Source organism: Chenopodium album, chromosome 11, assembly GCF_948465745.1.
Source record: "Chenopodium album chromosome 11, dcCheAlbu1.1, whole genome shotgun sequence".
Taxonomy (NCBI): Eukaryota; Viridiplantae; Streptophyta; class Magnoliopsida; order Caryophyllales; family Amaranthaceae; genus Chenopodium; species Chenopodium album.
In genome coordinates, this window is record NC_137844.1 from 49,707,441 (window position 1) to 49,725,454 (window position 18,014).

The following is an 18,014-nucleotide window of genomic DNA, read 5'->3' on the forward strand; positions in this document are numbered from 1 at the left end:
TAGGTTATGGAGTAGGCTGCCACGCCTTCCATTGCACACTAACACTTCCTCTAGCAAATCAAACCACGATCAAAGCAAACATCTAGCAAATCGAGTCATTTCCTACAAAAACAAAATAAAACATACCAAGGAGAGCAATATCGAAATATAGAGAATAATAGCTCTAAAAGAGTAAGAGAATTGAGAAAACGTAATAAAATATAATCAAATATAACATATAAATAGTGATTATATTGTGTTCAAATTCCCCCATACTTAACCTTTGCTCGTCCTCGAGTAAACAAGACTAAAACTAACCTAGAAAGCAATAAATCCTAATACTCACTGTCGTAGGAATCATGATTGCATTTAGCATATGCAACAAGCCCTTTAAACCCCTAGGCTACCCTTTTGGACGAGTTTGGTCTCGTGAAGGTTTTCAGAAGGCATACCTACAAAGCCAAATCAAGAACTTCCAAACCAATCACTACAAGAAAATAACCTTTTCGTAGCGATTATTTTAACCTTTAGTATCGATTGTAATTGCAACAAAAAGCTTTCCCAACGAATGCTCATTCGATACAATATCCCCCGTTGCCTTAGCCTTTAGTAGTGGTTTTCAATATCGCTGGGGTTGGCCTCAATAATCGATACGAAAAACTACATCCAATCGTGGTGATTATTGTAGCGATTACAATCGCTATAAATGTTTAACTCATTTTCCTAAAAAAAAAAACATGTGTATGATCTTTACAAGATTCGAACATGCAACCTCAAACTCTTATATTAAATGTTTCACCAATAAGCTATGACATATTTTATGTACTCTTTGTCAAACAATATTTATATATCTAGTGTTGAAAAGGCTTTTCGTATCGATTATTAGGATTTAGTGGCGATTGTAAATGATACGATTTCTCAAAATTATATAAATGTGTAAAAATAGTGTGGATATGTATTATTATGTTTTCCGTATCGATTTTATATGGGAAAACCATGGCGATTGTAAAAATGATACGACATCCTTAGTTATTTCACAAACATACTTGCATATTGTAGCGAATGTACAATCGCTACGAAATAATCGCTACGAAAAGTGATTTTTCTTGTAGTGAATATGTTCAACCAAGTGATTAAATTGAAAATTAAAATCATTTTAATTCAAAACTCAATTAATGTATCACAAATCAATGACATGGATGAAACGATAAATTATAGCACCCTTCAATAACCAACCAATCTTGCCGCTTCCTTTCCTCAAGCTTGAACCTTCCCCAAGGATGCTCAACCATATTAGTTCAATGCCTCACTTCGATTTGATGACCTTCGTCAAGACTTGCACAAAATCTCGCCCTCCACCGTTTTGGGACCAAATTCCAAGGAAAATCAAGAGGACTTTTGAAGGGTAGACACGGGTGATAAGGTGAGAGAGATGTAAATTTGGGAATGTGGTGCTTAAAATCAATCCAGTGCATAACATCCTTGAATGTAATATGCAAGGAATAAAGAAAACATCAACCATAAAATTAATGAGATCAAACATCACACCGCCAACAATAAACGCGTTACTCTTCCTTATCAACTCCATTGATTCAACATTAACATTCACCCTTCTTTATTTCTCATCATCATTTTTTCAATACTTGCTCTTTTTTTTTCATTTTTCCTTTCATCTTTTGATTTTTTTTTTCTTTACATATCACATCTTTATTCACTTTTTCTTTTCTCCTTTTTTTCATACCACCTTCCTTCAAATAGCTCATCTTACAAATCAACATGCCTTAGCAAAATGCTTTTCTTATCCAAACAATTCATTACGAAACCATAATCTTATAACACAAGAGTAGTCAAGAAAGAAAATAAGGCTCAAAGAGGCAATCAAGAAGAGAAGGATATAATATATAAAGAAAAATTCCTAAAGATGACTCTGAAAGCTCTAAATAACAAAAAATATGCCTCAATCATATTTTCCAAACAATTCGATAATTGATCTCAGGAAGCTAAAATGTAAGTCTCAATCGGGGAGATCAAGAAAGAGGGTATTCGAATTGAGTTTTACGAGGTTCGTGGCCCTCCAATAGGTACTTATCGCATAAGACAAAAGCGAAACAATCTTACCGCAAACAATTGTCATCGAAAAGATTTATGCTACTTATCCAATCAATTCATGAAAAATAGTAGAAAATGTTTTTATTTTTATTTTTTTTGAAAATCACTTGTTTCACATTTTGGAATAGAAATTCAAGATCACAACTAATATACAAAGTGCATAATACCCTCCCTACACTTGAAATTTGCAGTGTCCATAGTGCAACAATATGACATGAATAAATAAAATAGGGGAAAGAGTACTCACAAAGCATTATTGAAGGAAGCGAGGAGAGCTCGAGTAATTAATATAATAATGCATTGAATCAGGTTCGCGCCAAATTTTCAATTCAAAATTCACAACCACGATTTTCCAAAGTGTAACAATCCCTCAAACCAAACCGCCTAAGTCCTTAAAGAAGCAATGGAACAGTAGCGGCACAATAATATCAAACCCAGTTATATCATCATATGCGATCCTCTCAAGTCTCAAAACCATGTCAATGTAGCAATAAACTAGTACTCACTACCTTCACAATTTTTGATAATAGATTTCAGCCAAAAAAAGTCAAGAGTTAAATTAATGAACTCTAAATAGTCCCGCAATTTTCGGCAATTTGATGAGTGATCCAATGGTTGCAGCAAATACAGTCACAATTACCCAGAACTTCCGGCCAGAATACCAGCATATTCAAGAGATAATGTTCGAACTTTATTCGATAAGAAACAGACGATAAAATTCTTTGTAGTTGTAGTGATTATTACCTCTAATTTGCGTCAAAATCGAACACAAAATACAGGAATGACTCGCATGGGTAAAGGGATAAAAGAGGAGAAGTGAATCGAGTCAAGAATTGCCGCGATTTACAGCCAAATACAGCAGAAAATTCGAACCCAGTAGCTCAATTTTCAATCAAGAACAGGGCAAAAGTGTTTGGCCAATTTTGAGTGGATATGCGCCAAGAATTCGAACCAAGGAAATCAGAGATCAATGGAGGCCTTGAAAGAATTACGCTGATCAGTAAGTTACCTCTCTTCATCTTGCTTTTTTTTTTTTTTTTTTTTTTTTTTTTTTTTTTTTTTTTTTTTTTTTTGTGGAAAAGAATCATAGCTGATGTGAATAACAGTGCACTCCGCAGCCTAGTTGCGGTATTTTGGTGTTACCCACGGCTCGGTTGCGGAGTAAACTGTTATTGTTGCTTCTTAATGTATGGGAGTGAGATAAACCGCGACCTGACTGCGGCAAAGGTGGGTATACCGCGACCCGGCTGCGGAGTAGTCTGACTTCGACTCTTCGTTGTAATTCTTGCCACACCATATTAGCTTGTTTCCACATCAAATACCCACTGCTCCAATATATACAAGTATGGAATCGGCATATGCAACTTTTGTCTCATTATTTGATGAATGTTGACAGCAATATAATATCTCCACTCACCAAATAACCTTGTACCTGCACAATACAAAGAACAAGATAAGATTAGTAGTAGTAAAGTTGAGAAAAGGTAAAAAGAATTACCTAACCCACTGGTAATACAAAGAAAAAGGCACTAAAACTACTACTAAACTACAAATTAAATAACGAAAATCCTAGTGAAGAAGCAAACGCAAAAAGACAAAAACACTAAAATACAAAAACAACTACTATAAAAAATAAATAAGGAGTAATAAAAAAATAAATAAATAAATAAATAAAGGAAAACTTTAATCCTAAAAAAATCTAGCAAACAACTAGCTAAAAGTTTAAAAGAAAACTACTCGTAATTAAGGGTTAGAAAGTTGGGTTGCCTCTCAAAAAACGCTTATTTATAAGGTAATAAGCTCGATCTCTTTTTTTAGCTCAACCTGGATCACCACTATGCAGAGAGGATACTCCACGATCGTGTCTATTTTTGTATTCACCTCTATATGACTCCTTCAGATTGGAGTTGACGTGATTTGTATTCGAACTCACCTTCATGTAGCTAACCCCATCATGTGCTGGAAAATTGTTCCCTTTTTTCACAAGATTTCTATTAAATACACACTTATCAACCAAAGGGTTAGTAGCATCAATTCTCAAACAAGTACCACCATCAAAAGTGAAATTATGGTCATTAAAGAGCTTAAACACTACTTGCTTATTCTGAGCCCTAATGGTCACTTGTCCCTTTGAAACATCTATTAAAGCTTGACTTGTAGCAAGAAAAGGACGGCCAAAGATAATCGGGATCTTATGGTCTTCTTTCATGTCCATTACAACAAACACTACTAAAATTCGGCCAAATTGCGACCGTCTCTGACGGTCGCAGATTATAGTAAAAACGGTCGCAATTAGTAATTGCGACCGTCAACGGTCGTAAGGTGGTGGTCGTTATTCACGTGGTCGCAAAAAATCATTTTTGCGACCATTTGACGGTCGCAGATTTTTTGCGACCGATTTTTTGCGACCGCTTTTATTATTTTCAACGACTGTTTAGAAAACGGCCGCAAAAATTAAAAATTGCGACAGGTAATATCAGCGGTCGCAATTTTTGGAATTAGCGACCGCCATAAGCCGTCGCTAAAATTTTAAAAAAAAAACAAAAAAAAAAAAAGAAAAATCACACTACTGTACTTCACATCCAGCCTCACACCACCGAAACCACCTTTGCCCACTACCACTGCCAACCCAAACCACCTTTACCCACCACTTCTGCCCACCCTAACCACGAAAACCCGCCGCCGCTCATCTGAAACCACCTAACCCACCACCACCGCCAACCCACCACAACTCCCCACCCTAAATAGTAAATCAGCCGCCGCTCACCTGAAACCACCTTAACCCAACGCCGCTCACCTGTGACCACCTCAACTCAGCGCCGCTACCCGAAACCACCTCAACCCACCGCCGCCCACAAAATTTAAAAAAATTAAGAAAATTACCCACAAAATCAGAAATAAAGTTATATAATAATTATACAAATTACAGAAAATTACCCACAAATCAAAAATAAAGCAATAACATAGATCTTTCAAAAATTATAAACTAAAATTACAAAAAAAACCACAAATCAGAAATAAAACAATAATATAGATCTTTCAAAATTAAAAATTAAAATTACAATTAAATAATTATACATAATCAAAAATTCGAAACAATAAATTGAGATCAACAATATAACCTAAATTAAATATCAGATCTAGAAGTTTTCAAAAAAAAAAAAAAAAAAAAAAAAAAAAAAAAAAAATCAGATCTAAAAAACCTTGACTTCTCTTAGGCTCGTTCTTGTGACGGTGAGGAGAGAGAAATCGTCGGGATCAACACCACAAGCGAAGCTTCCGATTTGAGCCAAAGCTTGAATGAGCAGCGATTTTCGGCTTCTTATTCTTCAATTCTCAAGTGCTTTGCTTCATTTTCGGCAGTGAAATTCAGAGAATTAGGAGATGAGAGTGAAAGAGGAGGGGCGTGAGAAGGATAGATAGAGAAGAGAGAGGGGAAAGAGAAGAGGAAAAAAAACGGGGATGAATCAGAAAGAGAAGGGGGAGTAGATCAGGGAAAGAAGAAGAGGAAAGAGAGAGAGGAAAGAGGAGATAGGCGTGAGAAGAAGAAAGAGAAATGAAAAAAATGAGAAAGGGGAAGTGGAGCGGCTGTACACTTATTAGGGTTAGGGTGTGTTCCTCTTTTATATTGCCTTTTTTTAAAAAAAAAAAAATCTTTTGCGACAGGCAATAAACGGTCGCAATTTTAGTGATTTGCGATCTACTAAAAAACGGTCGCAATTTTAGTGATTTGCGACCGACTCTAACACGGTCGCAATTGTAGAAATTTGCGACCGACTCTCAAACGGTCGCAATTGTATAAATTTGCGACCGCTACTAACGGTCGCAATATCATTATTTTTTTTGAATTATTTTTGACATGTATTTTATTTTAAAAAATTATTTAAATACCTTTGCGACCGTTTTATAACCCAAAAACGGTCGCAAATCTGCGACCGCCTTAAAAACGGTTGCAAATTTCATATTTTGCGACCGTTTTCATGACGGTCGTAGAAAAACGGTCGCAAATTGGCCGAATTTTAGTAGTGAAAGTCAAAAGGAAAAACAAGTTCACCTACCCTAACTAATACATCTTCAACTACACCCTTAGGGAGTCTAACTGTCCTGTCGACCATTTGAAGAGATACAGGGGAAGGTTTAAGGTTTTTCAGACCTAATTTTTCATACACTGAAGAAGACATTAAATTAACAACTAGCACCTAGATCACACAAGAGCCTATCAAAATATGTTTCGTTTATCATACAAGGGATAGTAAAACTACCAGGATCATGCAATTTAGGTGGTAGGCTATCATGTAAAAGATTAGAACATTGCTCCTTTACTACCAAACTTTCTAATTTCTTATCATTGTGATTATGATCTAGAATTCCTTTCTCAAATTTTGCAAAATGAGGCATTTGAATTACAAGATTGGAAAAATGAATGGTAGCATATACCTTCTTTAGAGTCTTAGAGTACTTCCCAAAATGCTTATCGAGCACGCCTTTTGATAACCTTTGCGGGAATGGCATCGGTTCCTCATAGGCTTGTGGAGCAACATATTTGGGATCTTCTTTTTCACGCTTCTCTATTCTTGACTCCACATTGCAGACTTTCTCTTCTAATCCTCCCGTAATCAATTCATCTTTCCTCACAAAAATTGCACTGCATTGTTTCGTTTGGACTTTTGCTTGATCTTGAAGAGTTGTTAGATGACTCACTTGTTGTGACAGTTGAGAAAGATGAGTTTCTATCCTCTTATTTTGAGCAACGAGCAGTTGGATCGAGTTTTCAAAATATTCATTCTACTTTGCTTGTAACTCAAATTGCTTTGATATAAGCTCTTGTTGTTGACATTGGGAAATAGCCAAAGTCTCCATAATGGATTCAAGATTTGAAAATTAAGGTGGTGGTTGATGCATGGGATGATTATTGAAAGGTGCCCTTACTTGAAAAGCCGGTGGTTGTGGAGGATTCACTATAGCTTGAGTGTTCTTGTATGAGAACCCTTGATGATTTCTCCACCCTTCATCAAATGGCCTTGTGGAGGTCGTGGTATAAAAAGCGTTAGCTTGCTCAATCGTCCTTCCATCATAATTAAGTTGACACTCTCGTGCAGTATGGCCTTGTGTTCCATACATTTGACAAGTTTCCATGGAGGGTCCATGAGACCCTGCTTAGAATTGATTGACTTTATGAGTTAACGCCTGCACAGAACTAGTCAACATGGTTATAGCATCAACATCATGTTTATTACCTCTATTGGTAGCATTTCGTCCCCCTGGATGGTAATTATCATTAGTCGCCATCTTCTCAATCAAATCCTTCGCATCGGTTGGGTTCTTAGTCATGATAGAACCTCCGGACGCAGCGTCAATGTATATGCAAAACTCATGGGTCAAACCATTATAGAACGTTTGGATCAACATCCACTCTGGAATACCATGGTGAGGGCATTGTCTCTGCAATCTCTTAAACCTTCTCCAAGCCTCATATAGGGATTTGTCATTAGATTGATGGAAGGTAGATAGCTCAGTCCTTAATTTTGCAGTTTTCTCATGCCCCAAAAATTTGACTAGGAAGGCCTTGACAAGCTTGTCCCACGTATCAAAGGAACCAATACCTTCATCTTGTAACCATTCCCTTGCTTTATCCCGTAATGAAAAAAGGAAAAGGCGTAGTCTAATAGCATCATCAGTGACACCATTGAGCTTCATAGTGTCACACTTCTCCTGGAAACTGTCTATGTGAGTCACTAGGCAATCATTCGGTGAGCCCGTAAAAGAATCATTGGAAATGAACTGTATAAATTGGGGCTTCAATTCAAAATTCTGAGCAGTGACAGGTGGTCTAACAATACTAGAGAGGAATCCAGTTGTTGTATCAGGAATACCATACTCCAAAAGAGATTTTGTTCCTGGGTCGACCATGTTTCTTGTATTTTGATTTCTCCTTCTTCTACCTCTTTGTCTTCTTGCAGTAGCTTCGATCTCAGAATCAAAAGGTGTTAAATCATCTGAACCTAAACTTCGAGTTTGCATGCAACAAAGAAACTAAAAAGGGAGATCAAAGACACAAGGGACAATAGCTGAAGCAAAAAAATATATATGCTTAGTAAAAACAAATCACAAATAATTAGTATGGAACCGTTAGTCCCCGGCAACGGCGCCAAAATTTGATAGTCGTGTCGTGTACCTAACAAAAATAACGGAACTAACTCTACTATGTAGTTGAGCAAGTAGGGGTCGAATCCTAAGAGACTAAGGACTAACTAATTAATTAAACTGACTCAAATCAATACTAAGCAAGTAACCAATCAAAGTTGAGAAATATATACTAAAACAATATTAACTAATAAGCAATAAATAATAATAATACGGAATTAATCAAGAACTAAAGACATCTAAGAATAAGTATCCCCACTAATATGAATCAATGCAATAGAACAATCCCTTTCCCTCAATCAAATCAATAAATATTCTACAGGACGGATGCTCCTGTAACAATACTAAGAGTTTCTTTCGATCAACTAATAGCTTCCCTAACATGCAATCATACCTATTTTCATGGAATCATACATATTAAAGACATTAAGAACGGCATCCTATAAGTCCCAGCAAGAACAATTAGTTATTCTCATGCATAAACGCTCTTACTTTTAATTAGGGTTCTAAAATCAATTAAAAATCAACTTTCGATGCAACCTAATCACATTCAATAACACTATTCCTAGTCGTTTATTGATAATAAAACCAACCCTAATAAAGAAGAATTATAAATTAATTAAATTGGGAATTGGGAATCAATTAACACATCAATCCATATTACGGTTCAACCTAAACCTAGATTATAAAACTACTCAAACATGATAATTAAATAAATAATAAAATAAACAATAAGAGAAAACATAATAACAATAATAATAAGAGAATAAAGGAAAGAAAATACTTGAATTGAATTAATGGAAGCTTGAAGGTAAATCTTTAATGAACAAAACTTGGAAGAACAAAAGAGAGAATAAAAATAACATAGAATAAAAATAACGTAAAGTGAAAAACTGTTTATTTATCTTCCTATTAACCTATTTATATCCTAATACAAAACTTGGAAATTCTATCTTATTAGGACTCTAAACGCTAGAAGAATGACCACAAGCGGGTTGTGGCGGGGAATAATTTGCCACAGGTAGGTTGTGGAGTAGGCTGCCATGCCTTCCATTGCACACTAACGCTTCCTCTAGCAAATCAAACCACGATCAAAGCAAACATCTAGCAAATCGAGCCTTTTCCTACAAAAACAAAATAAAACATACCAAGGAGAGCAATATCGAAATATAGAGAATAATAGCTCTAAAAGAGTAAGAGAATTGAGAAAACACAATAAAATATAATCAAATATAACATATAAATAGTGTATAATATTGTGTTATCACATAGATTTAATTAAAAGAATTTATAATCATGTACATTTTCAATTCATATTATCACTCAAAATATGTAAAATTTTTGTATTAACATAAACCAAACTACAAAAATTACAATAATATAAACAAAAGAAATTCATGTCTACAATAAAATTTAGTGGACTTTGTAATTAGATGGAGTAGTCACATACTCCCTCTATTCGTGAAAGCTCAACTCACTTTGCAATTGCATAGTATCCAATGAACATCTTTGACCATGAATAACTCCGGTTGTGTATAAGTGAAAATTGTAAAAAGTTGATATTTGCATAACTTATAATAAGAGAAATCTAATAAGATCTCGCATGGCTTTTGATTGTATATCTCATAAAATGAGGTCAATGTTATTTTATTTTGACCACATAAATAGTAAGTGAGTCGAACTTTCAGAAACGGAGATAGTATATATACAGGGTTAATATTTGCTTTCCAATAAGATTAGCTATATTTTCCTTAAAATAATGTATCGCATAATAGTTTTTCGGTCAATATTTAACTTTTGTTTAAAAAAAATGGAAGAGGAAAAAATAAAAGTTTAGACGGGAAAAAAAATGGAGGAAAAGATGATGCGTGTATAATTTGGGAAAACAGATGATTTTAGTAGTTGTTATTTTAGTATTAGTTATAGATTAGATTAGTCTCGTGCAATGCACGATTTGAACAAATAAAATTTTCTAAATTTGTTTATTTTTATTCAAAAATTATAAACAAAAGAATTTCCAAAATATATATTACGTCAAAAAAAAATTAAATTTGGAGTTCATAGAAAATTTGTATGATGAAAGGGGTACTTAAGGCAGAGAATAGACTATTTTCGAAAATTTATTTTATTTTAATTGACAAATATTTAAATAAAATAAAATAAAAATTATAAAATGATGACATCATTTATAGTTTTGGAGGGAAATTTTTCAATGACAACATGACATGTGTCAAATTTTAGAATAAGATGATCAACGGTTGCCATTTTAGTATTAGTTATAAATAATTAGGATAAATTATAGTTTAAGATTATCTAAGACTAGTTAGTTATAACTTTATGTTAGGATACTTTAGACCTTATTTTGATCTTGTTTCACGTCTAAAATAAAATTATTAGTTTTATCATCTAAAATAAATTTGACCACATTATATGATTTATACAATCAAAATATATTAACAATTTTGATCTTATTAGTAATGATAAAATTTTCAAATATCAACTTTTTAAAAATTTTACTTATACATAGCTAAAGTTATTAATGGTCAAATATGTTCATTGCAGATCGTGCAAATGCAAAGTGAGTCGAACTTTCATAAACGGATATATATATATATATACTAGTTTTGTGCCCCATGTGATGCCCGGGTTATTTATTAAATTTTAAGATAAATTTTTAATCTATATATCAAATTAGAAAATATATCATTGATACAAAATTAGTTAGGAATTGATGTACTTTTGTGACAATTTGCTATCTAGTAGACATGTAATGACTAATAATAATGTTGGTGGAAGTGTTCGATTAATACATTAAAAAAAATTAAAAATTAGAAATAAATAAAATAAATGTTCAAAGCTCGTTGGATTGACCCGAACCCAAAAATTTGGGCAAGGTTTGAACATTTCTTGACTCGTAACCTAAAGTGACCCAATCTGAGATGACTTATGACCCGACCCTAATTGACAGGTCTACATAGTAATAAAATTCTATTAGGTTGTGAAGTATATCATTTTAACCGATTAGCATATATTATAAATGGATGTTTTACGCTTTGAACTACTTCCTTCACTCCAAAATATATTATTATATAAAAAATAAATGTATATGATAATTTTTTAGAATTATAATCTAATAATTTTTTTGAATAAAACTATAATACTTCTAAAATATTGGTATTTTATCGAAAATAAAACTCTAAATTAACAATTTTATCCAAAATTCTATCCAAAAAGAATTCTAAACTAACTTTTTTATCTTATGAAGTCTATTTAAAACTATCCAACGTGGCGCGACACTTGGCGAAAAGCTGAAACACCAAGTGCCGCTGCCTCATGACATGACTAAAAGTTTAGCTTTATATATTAGTTATATGATTGAGGGGGTGTTTATTGTGAGAACTAGTTCGAGGGTGGACATAGGATCTTTAATCCCGTAGGCTTAAAATCTCATATTCAATACTTCCTCTGTTTTTTTTTTAGTTGACACCATTTGACTTTTACACTATACACAAACTACACGTTGACTAATTTTTGTGATTTATAACTACGATACAACATAGTCAAGTGAGATCTTGTTTGAATCATCTCAATGTATATTTTATTAATATCCTGATAGAGTATAAGACATATTCTGGGTCTCAACCATCAGCTTAAACTTTTGGTTGACTTGGTCCACTAACACGGTATCAGAGCCAACGTTATAAAGTATTTAACTCTCTCTTCTTTTATCAATGTGGGAACTCTAGCTTACATGTGTTTATTTGGTGGGATATACTTCAACACTTCCCCTCACATGTAAGGTCCCTTTTACTTAAGGATCACATGATCCAATTCAATTTGGCCCACAATACTTAATGCCACTAAAGGTCCCAAACCATGGGCCTGACAATATACTCAAGCTATTAGAGGTCCCAAACTGTGGGCCTGGCTCTGATACTATGTTAGTGGACCAAGTCAACTAAAAGTTTAAGCTGATGGTTAAGGCCCAGGAATATGTTTGTTTTTATATCCATTTTTTTAATTTTAAAACTCTGAGAATTAGAGATATTAATCATTAAAATAATGCGTTAACAAGTGTGATAAAAAATTGGTGTCAATTAAATAAATACGAAGGTAGTAAGACCTATGGGATTGGGATTAAAGGTTAAAAACTGACGTTAGAGTATTTGTCTTTGAATCCCAAATAATTAACAACAAAGAAGGTAGGTACTAGGTTTCACAAAAAAAAAAAAAAAAAAAAAAAAAAGAAAAAAAAAGAAAAAAAGGGTAGGTACTAAGTAGATTAAAATAACATTAAAACAAATAAAATGACCCTTACGTTCAACAACCACCAAAAGAAACATCGACTAATTAATGGCTATATTTTTGTGATTCTCAATCTTCATCACACGCTCTAATTCTCAATTTCCCAAACTCTCGTTAGCAAACGCATCGTCTCGCAGATAACTACACTAAACGTCACAATCTAGCTTGACTCAAGCTTCTACATTTCAAAATCTTACATGCATTAATAAAATAAATCTTAAATTCCACGCCATTGTATTAAACTAGTAATTCGTTGTCCTTATACCAATCTTCCCATCCATGAATACCTTGGCAATGAATTCTTTAGCTCCTCTCTCAAAATCAAAATCGTCGTCAACCTCAACCACCGTATCATCTTCCCATCCTATCTCACCAGAGCTCCCATTGTCGTCGTCATCATCATCATCGTAGACAAAACCATGATCGTTATCGTTGTCATCAATGTAACTGTCTTCAGATCTCGAGGAAAAACTGCCGTCGCTATCTTCACCATGCGATGACCTTATGTTTATAATGAAGGCTTCGTTAGTACCACCATCACCTTCATTATTAACACCATCTCCGTCACCGCGAAGATAGCAAGCTATGCCGTGGATATTGTATTTCTTGAGTATAGCAACAAGAATAAAGTTGAATAATAAGTGAATATAAAAGATATTATCGGAAAAGAGTTGAACAAATGTTTGTATGAAGGGAGCTACAATGAAGAAAGTGGTAGATAATAGGGCAGGGAAATTTGAGGGAGATACTTTCACTAGTGGAAAAAATCTCATTTGTAACACCCTATTTGTAACGGGCACTAGTTTGCTAGTTACGAAAAACCTATTTGTAACGGGCAAAATAACGGTCCATTACAATTAAACTACATAATGGTACGGAAAATAATATTCGTAACAGGCAAAATAATGCCCGTTACAAAAAAGTGCATTATTTGTAACGGACACTAATTGCTCGATACAAATAACTGGTGTTTGTAATAGGCACCATTTGCCCGATACAAATAAGTTACTCACTTACTCCTATAGATGTTAAAAAACCCTAACTTCCTTTTCACCTCCTCGCAGCCGTCACTCTCTCCTCTCTCTCTCTCTCCTCTCTCCTCTCTCCTCTCTCTTCCTCCTCATAGATTTGCTTCCTTCAATGGCAAATTTGGTCTCACTTCACTCTCCTTACCTCCATCTTCTCTCTCCTTCCACCATTGTTGAACCTCCCTTCATTTTCACCCCCAATTTCACCGCCTAATTATCGATCTTCTGCTAACCCCTAAGTTTTGAAGCCGAATCGCCGCTCTCCTGTGTACGTTTCTGAAGAAGAAGATGAAGCAGCGGAGGTTCTGGGGTCTTCTACACCGAACTCCACAAAGAATTCAAGATAAAGATTCCAATGCACCTTTGCCGTAGGTAATTTTCTGATTTTCCATCAATTTCATTTGCATATTCTTGAATTTTAATTTTTAGCTTTAATTGTTCTGAATTGAAACCGTATTGTTGGGATTTTTAGCTTTAATTGTTCTGAATTGAAACCGTATTGTTGGGATTTTTAGCTTTAATTGTTCTGAAAAAATTGGTTACTACTCCACTCGACATGGTAGTATTCAACCGAATTCGACATGGTAGTATTCAATTACTCATCGATTTTTATTTCATTGTTATCGTTTTTTATTAATCTTATTGCGTTCTTATTGATAATTGATGATGATGAAATGATATTTCAGATCTATTAAGTAGGGTTTTGATTGGTGTTATAATTATTCAATATTAAAATTAATTTTAGGAATTGTAAGAAAGAAGCTTTATTTACTGGTTTATGTGGAATTTCAATCACATTTGACTCGTTCCCTTGAAGCGATATTTGTATGTGTTGCTTTATGTATGTTCCCTTTTTGCTTATTTACCTTTAGCTTTGGAGAATATTGATGCAGCTAAATTTCAATCCTTTATGTGTTTTAGTGAGTTTTTTTCTGATTTTTTATTACTAATTCAAAAAAAGAAAGTTAAAAGTTAAAGTCAGTCCATTTTAATTGTGGATTCAATTAGAAATGAATGACTTGTTGCTAGATTTTTAGGGGCAATGTGTTGCCTTTTGTTTTTGTAAGTGTTTGCAATTACAGTATAAGAGATTTGAAATCAAATTACAGTATAAGAGATTTGAAATCAAATTCAAAGCTTCATTCTTAATTAGATAAAGTGTTTAAATTTCTGTTTAGATGACTTATAGAATTTAATGGTTCTTTTGTGCCTTTTAATATGGTGAACTCAATATACAATGCTTGAATCTAATATTTGTGATCAAATGGGCGTTTTTATGAGGAAAAATGGGCTCATATTCAAATTAACTAGTTGCTAATTGTAGTGTTTGAAATAGTGTTATATTATATGCTGTGTGTGACTTTGGCTGCAAAATTGTCGTACCAAACTACCAATTCTTAGTTTTATTAGGCTCCGAAGCGTAATTGCAAATCAGCTGTAATTTGCGTTTTCAGTGCCTTGAATCTGTTGATTCATTGGATCATGTATTTCATGAATATCCCATGTTTATGGATATGATTCTAAGGACGGGATTGTAGAATTCTTTTGGAAATCCTCGTCGCAGGCTAAATTGACCAAAGGGCAACAAATGTTGCTGCCATGAAGTTTGATTTGAAGGGAATCCTTGATACAAGTCTCCATTGCTCATTGCCCACCAGACTGATAAAAAATTACTAACTGAAATAAACCTTGCTTATATTCCTTTCCCGAGCTAGTGTGCCTTGCATATTCTTGAATTTCAATTTTTAGCTTTAATTGTTCTGAATGAAACCGTATTGTTGGGATTTTTAGCTTTAATTGTTCTGAAAAAATTGGTTACTGCTCCACTTGACATTGCGGCGCAGATTTCGAAGAGTTTGGCTTCCAATTCGTTGATTTCTGGGGTTAATGGTAAACTTTGGGATATGACTAGGCCTTTTGAAAAGGATTCTGATTTGAAGTTGTATACTTTTGATTTTGATGAAGGTCAAGTAAAATTTAATCTTTCTCTTTCTCTTTTCTCTTTTGAATTTTGAATTTTTTTCACAAATTTTTGGTGTTTGTTTGTGAATTTATTGATTGATGTTTTGGTTTATTGTGATTTGTTTGGGTTTTTAGGATTTAGAGACGTAATATGGATGCAAGCTTTGTATTAGACCGTGTACTGCTCGTGGCGAGGTGAGTTTAAGGTTTTACCATCGACATTTGAAGTTTATGTGCATTGATATTTGAAGTATGTAGAGTTAATTATAGGTAGACTTAATTGGAGTGAATATCTAAGTTGTTGTGCTCTTAAGTAATACAAATTAATGCAGATCCCTTGATAATGTGCTATACCTTTGGTCCTATGTAATTTATTCATTGAATTTAAGAATGAAATTACAATGCTATGAAACTTAATGGTTCTTATGTAGCTAGAGCGTTGATTAGTAGTATATTAGTTGCTTGTCAATATGTGAAATGAGTTGAGTAATTATAGAACTTGATTTATAGAGATTTTACAAAATGTGTTCATGAAATGGAACTAGATTATTGTAAATTTTACTGACTTTAAACTGTTGTATAGAAGTATCATATATAATTTTTTGGTTACTGTATTGATAAGCTATTTGCTAAATATATGTATATGTGAATTCTTTCGTCAGAATTATATGTTCTGATTCATTCTTTGGTTGAGGCTAAATTTTGCTGGTTGGTTTGAGGAATGTTTGTAGTTGGAATGTTTGCTTAATTTTTTTTGCTGGCTTGCACTAGTCAAGTGGCTTACATGAGTATTGGCTAGGCAAAATCTTAATCGAACATAGCCCACCTTCCTACATATTTATACAAGACATGGGTTGGAAACTTGGTGCTAACTTACCAAGTACCCTAGACGGAAATGGGAGAAAGATGCATCTCTCAGGTTCATACCACTTGGGTTCGATGCAAATCATGCCAAATCCGTAGCAATAGGTTTGAAAGTTTTTAGATGTGTTATTGCACCCTTGTACAACACTGGTTTCATTGGCCTTCCTGGGCCTTCTGGCTATCTTTCTTGCAGTACTGTCCTTGGGTCTTGCTCCAAACAAAAAATGGTTGATCCTTCTTATCTTTAGGTTTTGGCATTAGTAGGCATTAATTGTATTTTCTGATTTTCCTGGACAAATTATTTATGTTTTACCTGTTGTCCTTGTTTCTGCTGTCATATATGACATCAGTTATCCTTTGCTGATAGTGTTTTTTACAATGTCTTTTCAGCTCTCTTGAGGATGTTGACAGTGCAACCACATCTTATAACAGACAAAGATTACTTGGAGCGTGCAATCAAATATGCTGTTAATTGTGGAGTAGTTGAACAATGGAAGGCATGGAAGAAGATGAAGAAGATTCTATTCTCAACCTTAATGGCCTTAAGTTTTTAACCGAGAGAGAGTTCCGAACAATAGTGCCTATTCTCAGTGGATCACATTCATTCTCTACCATAAGGATCTATTTTGTTAGCTTAAACATGATTGAATCAACATTCTTCACATCCTTAGTTGCCGCTGCGCTTAGCTGCCGTTATTGCTGCTGCTCTTTAGTTGCTGGATTCCTGGTTGCTACTGATGCTTTTGGGTGTTGCTGCAGTGATGTTGGTGGTGTTCCTTGTCTACTTTTTTTTTTAATTTTTTTAATAATTATTAACATTTTTAATCATACAATGTGATGAGTTTATGAGCAGTTCTGGAGATATAAAATTGTATGTAGTGTACGTGTTATATTTAAATTTATGTTTTTAGAATGAAAACGAATATATATTGAGTGTCAATATAAATTTATCATAATTATTTGATACAAGCATGTGAAAGCTAGCTGTCCAACATGTGCTGGACATTTTTTTTTAAATTGGATCACACCCTATTTGTAAACGGGCAGATGTAATGCCCGTTACAAATAATCCCGTTATTCGTAACGGGCAAAAGATGTGCCCGTTACGAATAACTACTTATTTGTAACGGGCACTTGTTTTGCCCGTTACAAATAACATCGTCTATCTGTAACGGCCGCATATGTAACGGTCGCTGTCCGTTATGGATAGGTCGTTTTTGCCCGTTACGAATAGCAATTTTTCACTAGTGTTTTACAATGATATACATATTTTATGTTGTGCACCAAAAAATATATATATAAGTATATACAAATATTTATGTTTGATAATCGCGATCTGAGATTCGTGTATTTATAGCACATTTTATTCGTGTATATCATTTGTGTCAAAACAAAATTGTTGACTTGATGAAGTTTGCCAAGTAATTAATTAGGGTGAATTACCTCAATTGAATCTCCTAGGTTATTGAGGAATGTTAATCCTTCAAATTAATTACAGCTAGTTACTGGCCCACAATACAATAGAAAGGTTGACGTTGACTTTGATTCATCATTCATTGTCTTTGAAATGTTGATTGTGCTAAACACTACAATACAATAACAGAAATTAACAAAAAAAAATGC

At 33.9% G+C, this 18,014-nt stretch overlaps 1 protein-coding gene, 1 long non-coding RNA gene and 1 other non-coding gene across 3 annotated transcripts; 2 read left to right on the plus strand and 1 right to left on the minus strand.

The window, feature by feature from the left end:
- Positions 1 to 6,273: 6,273 nt before the first annotated feature.
- Positions 6,274 to 7,998, minus strand: LOC145566761 (uncharacterized). Its single transcript, XM_081626079.1, has 3 exons — positions 7,326 to 7,998; positions 7,018 to 7,241; positions 6,274 to 6,825 (listed from the first exon to the last, which is right to left on the minus strand). Exons 1-3 carry the CDS (start codon positions 7,996 to 7,998, stop codon positions 6,274 to 6,276), a joined length of 1,449 nt encoding a protein of 482 aa, XP_081482205.1.
- On the plus strand, positions 7,508 to 7,614 carry LOC145569631 (small nucleolar RNA R71). Its single transcript, XR_014096205.1, has one exon. It is a non-coding gene; the product is annotated as a small nucleolar RNA R71 (small nucleolar RNA).
- A 5,630-nt stretch (positions 7,999 to 13,628) lies between the features above and the next one.
- LOC145569052 (uncharacterized) lies at positions 13,629 to 17,369 on the plus strand. Its single transcript, XR_014096044.1, has 4 exons — positions 13,629 to 13,937; positions 15,410 to 15,530; positions 15,663 to 15,722; positions 16,782 to 17,369. It is a non-coding gene; the product is annotated as an uncharacterized LOC145569052 (long non-coding RNA).
- The last annotated feature ends 645 nt before the right edge of the window (positions 17,370 to 18,014 follow it).

Bases quoted from the DNA above. Each gene is read 5' to 3' on its own strand.
- LOC145566761 (XM_081626079.1), bottom strand. From the start codon at position 7,998: ATGGTCGACCCAGGAACAAAATCTCTTTTGGAGTATGGTATTCCTGAT. The intron at 7,242-7,325 runs GTAATAAACATG...AATTCTAAGCAG, and splicing joins ACGAAATGCTACCAATAGAG to GGTCTCATGGACCCTCCATG. The intron at 6,826-7,017 runs GTAAGGGCACCT...GCTCAAAATAAG, and splicing joins CACAACCACCGGCTTTTCAA to AGGATAGAAACTCATCTTTC.